At 37.1% G+C, this 8,278-nt stretch overlaps 1 protein-coding gene across 1 annotated transcript in view; it reads left to right on the top strand.

The window, feature by feature from the left end:
* Window positions 1-2,891: 2,891 nt before the first annotated feature.
* The window catches only part of LOC114069528 (lipase member H-A-like), an 18,190-nt gene continuing 12,803 nt past the window's right edge, over window positions 2,892-8,278 (top strand). Inside the window, exons 1-2 of the mRNA XM_027906371.1 lie at window positions 2,892-3,094; window positions 6,210-6,586. Of these exons, the coding sequence (XP_027762172.1) occupies window positions 3,046-3,094; window positions 6,210-6,586 (426 nt within the window). The 5' untranslated portion in view covers window positions 2,892-3,045. The remainder of the gene's footprint in view (window positions 3,095-6,209; window positions 6,587-8,278) is intronic.

Below are 8,278 nucleotides of genomic sequence, written 5' to 3'. Positions count from 1 at the left end.
GACAATGTGAAAAATAAATATTAAATAATTTATTTGCAAAAGTGCAGATGGTGGTTTTTGCCTCAGTTCCCATATTTTCTAATGGATGATTAGTTACCAACTTGTTGACTCTATTTAGAAAGGGATTATGAATTTACAGGAATGACAAGCTTCAGTGTAGAGTAAATGATGAGTTTCATATTTCTTCCACCACGTCAGAGTTTTTCTGTTTATAATGCTTAGACAGCTTATTTTCATAGTTAAACATACAGCATTGCAAAAGATGGGTATGATTTCCTCTTGCCTGAAAGGGAGCAGCTCTCTTAAGCTTAGTGGTTAGTGAAGAATTTTTCTGTAGAAGTGGCTTGAGTTGTAAGAGAGTTTTTCTGAGAATGGGATTTCCCAAGACTACGAAATCCTTGGGTTTAGAGAGAAGGTTTTAAGGGGAAATAGTATTTGCATGTGACCACAGACCAGCATATCAAGGCTTGTGTAAGAATTTGATCTTAATCTTGAAAAGCACAATGTAATGTTTTTAGCTGTTATTTTATCAAAAACTTTTGGGAGCTAAACTGTAATAGTGCCCTTCTCTTACCTATAAGCCATAGCAATCTTGGACTGTAATAAAATGAAGTTTTTATATATTTTTTTTTTCAGATTGAGTACTTGCCCAGTCTTGAGTAGTTTTTAATAGCTGACAAACTGTGGGCTCCCCCAGAACGCACTGGGGTTCATTCAGGAGTTGCTGCTCTGGTCGTCCTGAGCACTGTGAGGGACAGTAAATGCCCTGAAGAGGCAGTGCCATCATCCTCCACTTGTTTGCATATTAAGGCACTTTTTGGAGCAAATAACTTTGAATTTCAGTGAGAAGGAGTGTATCCTTCTCAGTGGGCATAACAACAGCGCAGCAAAGCAGGATGGGGAATGACTGAGCTTTGAGAGTGTTGCATCTGTCTGTGAGAGTGTACCTGAACCTCGGAGTCGCCATGAAGGATCTACCTGACAGTGGGGTGTCACTAGAAACTGCAGTGAGATTTATGAGTGGAGATTTATGAGTTTCTCAGTGGCACAAGTGCCACCGTGGGTGAGCAAAGTTCCCTGGTCATACAACAGTTCACCACAGTTCAACATCCTGACTAATACCACTAAACCTTCTGGGTGCTGATTTGGTAACGGAGTCCTATCCTGACACTGATTTCAGAGGGCTTTGAAAGAGTTTCATGGGGGGGTTATATCAACATGGGTGGCACTCTACTGTATGTAGCTGTGAGCTGGGCTTATTTCAGTTTTCAGTTCAAGAGGTAACTTAAAATTTCCTCTCTTTTCCTCATTTCTGTGTAAAGGAACAAGTGTTAGCAGTTTATTCACAACTAGTGACATTAGGTACATCTAAGGCATGTATGTAAGATTTTCTTCCAAGACTAGGTGATTTGGTCTTGGATGAGCACAGTGGATGTTTTACTGGGGCTGTTACCAGTTGGGTTTTAGCGGTGGTGATCTCTCCATGCTTTAAATGGTTTATGAATGTGTAGTGTATACAGAGTGCATCCTGAGGCTGCCTGACTGGTGGCTGCTTGGGCACACTAAATTTTTTGTTATAACAATAATCTGGATTTCAAACGAAAGGAGGTGAAAGAGCCAGAGTGACGCTACACCATTACTTGTTCTTAGTGATTCGTAGTGTCAGTAGGGCTGTGGTTTTATGGTAACAATTTGGCAAAGTGCCAAAGATTTGAGACCAAGAGGAAATACAAATGAATTACAGGACCTGCCATAGTGAACTTTACTCCAAATAAAGTGACGTATTTGAGAAATTAAAACAAAACAGTAATAAGAGATCACTTGCTGAGCTGAGTAGATTTTCATACCAGCAGATATACTGCATCTTTTTCTCCTTGTGGCTGCATTCAAAGCAGGAAAGCCCTTGAAGAGACCCCCTAAAGGCTATGCACAGCAGAGGCTTGTGCAGCACAGCTCTGCTGAGCTGCTCAGATTCATAAAGCCAGCTGGAGAGACAGATCACTCAAAATTAAGTAATGAAACACACATGCGCACCCACACCCTTAACTGTTGTGGAAGGAAAAGAAGTGGATCTAGACTGTATGTTTAGAAGCACTGTGAAGGAGGCACTTTGTGAAAAAACCCCCACATTTCTAGGATGTATTTGCCCTATATTTGAATGGTTGTGGTATATTTTCCTTTCTCCTGCACTGGAAATAATTGGGGCCAGATACAGGCAAACTCAGCATCCAAACTTTGTACATAAATAATGCAGGCTTCATCTGCCTCTTTTCCTCACCACAAACTTCAAAAACCTGCAGTCTGACCCCTTGTATTTACCCAGGGAATTGATTTGTAAATAAATGAGCTGCAGAAAACTAAATATTTCTTCATTTGTTTTGTAGCTGGGATACAGAGGAATTGAAGTTAAATGACAGCCAAAACACACAGCAAATCAATGTCTGCATGAGATTTGTGTGACTCCATCTCTCTTCCAGAGAGGCTTTGACAGACCTTCTCTGAAGTCAGATTAGAGAATGAATCAGTGGAAAAAATCTCAGAAGATAATTTTGTGCAAAAATAATCCATGGAGATACATTTCTCAGAATTATTTTCAAGTTCTCATGAAAAAATGCTTTTGTCACCAGAATGACTTTTTGTTCTAAGTTCCTTTTGCCCATCCCAGTGTCCCTAATTGCAGTTCAGTGACACACTTAAAAAAAGAGACACAGTGGGTGTCTAATGTGATGCACCACTGGTTACTCCGTTTGCAGAATTCCATGCGCGTAGGAGTTGTCAGTAATACATAGCATAGATTGCTTACATGTAAAATCTGCTGATAGCCAGAGAGGGAAACAGATTAAAAATCAGCCACAACCCTTAAGGAAACCACCCTACCTACTGAAGTCATTCAATAGGAGGAGTCATGAATTGCAAAAGCTTGACAACAGCTTTACTTTCTTGACTTCGTTAGTGTCATGCAGTTGTGTTAGAAATCCAGCGTAAGGAAACACTCAATTTACCACTTGTCTGTGGATATTCCATATTGCTTTTCTCCATTTCCACATGCTGAAACTGTGTTTCTTCATCTGCTTGATATACTGGGTGAAATCAGGTAAGAACCATTAGCTTATTTGCAATCTTGGCTTCAATCAAACGTTAAAAAACCCCCGAATCTTCCTTGATTTAAATTGGCCAAAAGATTAAGATTAAATCTTTTGAATTATGCTTAATGGAGCAGATGATTAGTAAAGAAAATTCAATCACTTTGGAACGGAGACATAGGTTTTCATTTTAAAATAAATAGAACAAAACCAAAGCCTGATACTTTATCTCTGGCTGGACTTTGCCCAGGCACAACCAGGTATGTGCACTTTGTACAAAGCAGACATAATTGTGAAACTATATACTTAATATAGTAATATGAGTTAATTGTTTATTGTTGGTTTGACAGGGGGAAAGGTTTTCTGGTTATGTGTTATGCTTTTAAATAGCAAAACTTAGTTACATAAAAGACTTAAGATTTTCCCCTGTTCAACCACAGAAGATACTTAAACTGCTTACAAGCCTACGCAGGAATATTAAAATTATCTATTAACTTAAACTGCATGTGTCACAGCCCAGTGCCTGCGTGGATGTTCTGACTGTACAAATACCGTGAGTACTCCAACAAGTGTTCTCAAAGGGCACCTGAGTATTCCTTCCAGCATTCAGTCAGATATAAGAATTTGAAAAACCTTCCTCAGTGACTCCCCACTAAACAATTCAAAGTACGAAATATTTAAATCTAGTACTTATGTAATTCCACAGTAAAGATACTATATTTTCTTTTTTTTTCTATTTACTCTTCAAATAATTTCTGTCATTTCTCCACCATAAGTAAATAAATTGCTTCCCTATGACTTTTGCCAGATAGTAAATAGGTTTTGTCAGTTAAAATAATTTCCTTGTGATAGATTTCTCACTCCTCTGGACCAGACTGTGTCTGGTTTATCTCACTGTCATTTCACTGGCTTTAGAAGAAGTTATTTTTATTTCTACCAATCAAGTGATAAAAAAAATCAAAATATTTAAATGGACATGAAGCAGTATCTTAGCATTACTCTTTTATATGTTAGATACAAAGGGGTAAATTATAAGAATCAGTGACTAAACATTTTTTTAAGGACAACACTAGGCAAAATTGAAAGAGTTTTAATAATACTTTGAATCCAAGTAGCAAAACTGTAATCAAGTGATTGGTTTTAATTCTAGCTTTCTAGATGGCATTAAGGTAATACAATTTATATTTCAGTTTTAGCATCACATATAATTATATGAAAACTAGAGATCAAATGTGACACATTATAGTAACATCTCATATCATGTCACATGTATGACATTTTACCAGGTTCTAGATTATCATTTTCATTAAATTCAAAGTCACTGCAGCTGAACAGTTCTCAGTTTCAGAACATCTTTTGGATAAGTTCAGGCAATGAAATTAATTGCCTTCCTCTATCACTAGTTAGTTAATAACCTGTCCAGTAATTTCAGTAAAAGTTACTTAAATTTCTCAGTGTCTAAATGAGGGGAACAGTGTTATTTATTTTGAAATATAAGTAATTGCACCTTTTTTCACACCTAATCATTGCACTTATTGTCATAAGGTGATGATAGTCATGAAACTGTTGTTCGGTTGATTTGAGGCAGGCAGTTTGAGGCTATTTTTAACTCTTTTTAAAACTTCAAGCCTGGTCTGGTTTGCATATATCCATTGTTTTTTGTGATGTCTAGTCTAGAGATGATCATTCTAGTCATTGTAGATACATGGTTTGGTATTTTAGGTGATTGGTCTAATTCCCTAAATTAGTGTGTTGGTGTCTTTAGTGTCTTTACTGCACTTTCAGTGCCATAATTCACATTGTTTAGCTTTGCTTAGATCTGAACTATAGTACTGAACGCATTTTTCAGATACCTTGTAAGCCACCTGCACTTGCCCTTCAGAGCTTTATAGGCTGGTGCAGGCTCACTGTCCTTCTGAGATGTGGTGGATTTGGTTCTGCCTGCTATGTGCTTGCTGGGAAAAGGAGAAGAGCTGGGAAAAGGAGAAGAGCTAGAACTTGTGACTCAAAAATTCTGAGAAATTCAGGTTACTTTTTAAATTATTTTTTAAGGAACTGAATAGGTACTACTTCTCTTCTGACTTTTGCTTTTAAGAAGTTGACTTGTTTTAGGAGTATTTTAATGACAGAGGAATTGAGAAAGGTGACATCAAGAATCAGACAGACAAAAGCTTTGTGTAAAGTAATGTAGCCCACTGGAAGTCAAGAGATTGGCCTAAATTTCTTTGGCCAAAAGTCAGGTAACCATAGTGAAGATGAAGAGGCCTTAGAGAAGAACTGTGACAGGAATCGGTGCTGTGCCAAGACCTGAAGTTGATTTATCCACACAATGTGACCTCAGCAGCCAAAGGGTACTTTTTAAAGGGTTAACTTTTGTTGCTGATCACCAGACAGGGGGAAAATTAAGTCTTTTGATACTTTCTTGAAAATCTTCACCTGCTTGTTGAGTAATCTACAGCTCAACCTTGTACATCCCAACTATCCGAGTACAGACAGAAATGCTCAATACTGCAGTTTGGCTTGTGCCATTATGTACATGGACATTAGAGTCTTATTTTTTCAAACTCAGAACAAAATCCTTTGTTTCTTCCTTTCTTGTTTCTTGGTAATGGTGCCCTTATAGCAATCCAAAACTAGGAAAGGGCTCTGGTTCATCCCCATGTTGTCAGGCAGCTGTTTCTTACTGATAGGTCAAAAAATTAAGGTCTAAGGATTGGCAGCTCTGCCATTCTGGCCCAAAGAGGAAGAAATAACCACACCAGTCTTCCTGTTTATACAACACCCCAGTTGTGAAAAAATTCCGAGAACCTAAATTTGATGGTGAAGTAAATGATCTTGTCAACACTGACTACCTATTTGTATCTGTATGGAGAAAATATATTGTTCTGAATAATTAGAATAATTCTGTATTTGAAGGGTTGAGAGGAGCATAGTGGTATCTGCAGAATCAGTAGTTAAACTGTGGCTCCTTGTTGTCCAGTGCACTTTTTGTCACCTCATTCCAAAGCTCTGGAGTGAAAAAAATGGAAGTTCTTCACTTTCATCTTACAAAATATGAAAAGTGAAGAGATGGTATTTCAGCTCTTCTGACTCATCAAATGACAATAACATTTTCCTCTTTTTCAGATGAGGAGCAAAAATGTCCTGAATTTACAGATCTTAATATAGGCAATGCTTTGTCTGGAACAGAACTCCGAGTGCAGCTACTCCTATACACCAAGGAAAATCCCAATTGTTCTGAGAGACTCATTGAGCACAATGTTACCTCATCTGAGTACTTTAATACAGACAGGAGAACTGTCTTTGTTATTCATGGCTTCAGACCAACGGGGTCTCCTCCAGCATGGCTGGGTGACATGAAGGATCTTTTACTATCTTCAGAGGATATTAATCTCATTATAGTTGACTGGAATCGTGGTGCTACAACTGTGAATTACATGATTGCTGTTGAAAACTGCAGAAAAGTTGCAGAAATACTGAAGAACTATATTGATCAGATGCTGGTAAGGCAGAGTGTTGCGTCTGTTCTGAATAAGTTTCAAGAGACTAGTTTAGATGGGAATGGATATTTAAAATATCTCTAAAAAGAAGTCCAGTAAACAGTGTCAAATGGTATTTCTTTACAGAAGTATTTACTGAATTTACATGCCTTTATTACTGCATATCTCTAACTTCACCAGAGTTCTTATTTCCCTTTCACTGAAGTGTGTCTGAGAGTGTATCTAATTTCTTTAGCCAGTTGGAAGTTTTAGGTCTTCTAGAGAAAATGAATGCACCAGTGGGGAGGTGAAGGGAGAGATATTCAAATAATATGCAGCATTCAAATTTTACAAAGGCGTTGCACTAGTCTTGTTACTCCTAATCTAATATAATTAAATTTCATTTAAATAAAAAAAAATTAACAGAGGTAGAAATATTAATTCAAAAATCATATAAACTTCTTGACTCTAGAGGAAGTTGCTGAAGCAATAGTTGATGTCAGTGGTCTTAACTGGGCTTTTGATTTTTTCCTTGATCAAGTGAACAAAACATTATCCTCTTGTTTGTGCTGTTTATCAGGTGCTTTCTTCCATTCTCACCACTTCTTTTCTCAGCCTTTATCAGAAATTTTCATTGCTGTGCAGTAAGAAAAGATTCATGTGGAATTTGAGCAAAAAACCCTAACATTTTGAGAAAGGCTGAGGTGAAAGAAGAGAAAGCCTATCAGAATCTGCCCTCTGGGACTAGATAGAGAGATAACAATTTGTAATTATGCCAGTAAATTTATTGATATGGAATTTAAAAAAAAAAAGGGCTATAAGAACAGTATCCAATCCAGAGTTAGCTATAAAGGTGTATTTTGCAACCTTCTTGATACAGATATTAGGTTATTTGCTGGTTATAGATTTGCCTGGTAAGACAATGACAGCATGTGCAAGTCGTCATGACTTTCACACTTACAAGCTGTTGGGAGGCCTTTCTTAATTTTCTGGCGTATTAATATGCCAGATGCTGTGTGTCATCCCATCATTTTACAGGGATTCCAACAGGTACAATGATACTGTTTCAGAATTCAACACTTGTTGTTGTTGTTGTTCTTTGGTTTTGTTTGGGTTTTTTTTTTTGTTTGTTTTGATTTGGTTTGGTTTTTTTTAATACTGCTTGGTTTGTAGAACGGCCATTTTAAGGCTTCCCTGCAGGTGTGTGTTTGGCACCATCATTCATCAGTTGTGTGGCATAAGTATTAGTTAATGGTATTATGCTTGTAATTTATTTTATTGGAAGGATAAAGTAGGGGAAGATTCTTTTTTTCCTAGTTCACAGTTTTGGTTCATCTTTCTTAAATCTGATAAATGTCTTCCTCTTCCCTCCCCTGCTCCCCTTCTAACTACTGTGACATTTCAGGAGAAATGTGACTCAAGCTTCCTTTTTACATTTTACTAGTTAAAGAATTTCACAATTACTACACTTAGAACTAATACCTAATTGCATACTGAAAAGAACTTTGTAATTTCCATTTGTTTTTTAAGTTAGAAAGTTAGAAATATAACTGAGAGTAGTGACAAAAAGTGAAAACTAAATCAGTCTACTGATTTCTGTTCAGTTAACTCTGTGTATGGTTGTGGCTTTGGTGTTTTTTTTCCCATGATAGGTGCATGGAGCTTCTCTTGACTCTATGTATATGATTGGAGTTAGTCTTGGGGCTCATGTAGCTG

This window comes from Empidonax traillii, unplaced genomic scaffold (genome assembly GCF_003031625.1).
Source record: "Empidonax traillii isolate 1590-97213 ecotype Southwest subspecies unplaced genomic scaffold, ASM303162v1 scaffold1289:size253552, whole genome shotgun sequence".
NCBI lineage: Eukaryota > Metazoa > Chordata > Aves > Passeriformes > Tyrannidae > Empidonax > Empidonax traillii.
The sequence above is the reverse complement of the archived record's forward strand: the minus strand, read 5'-3'. Positions and strand labels throughout refer to the sequence as shown.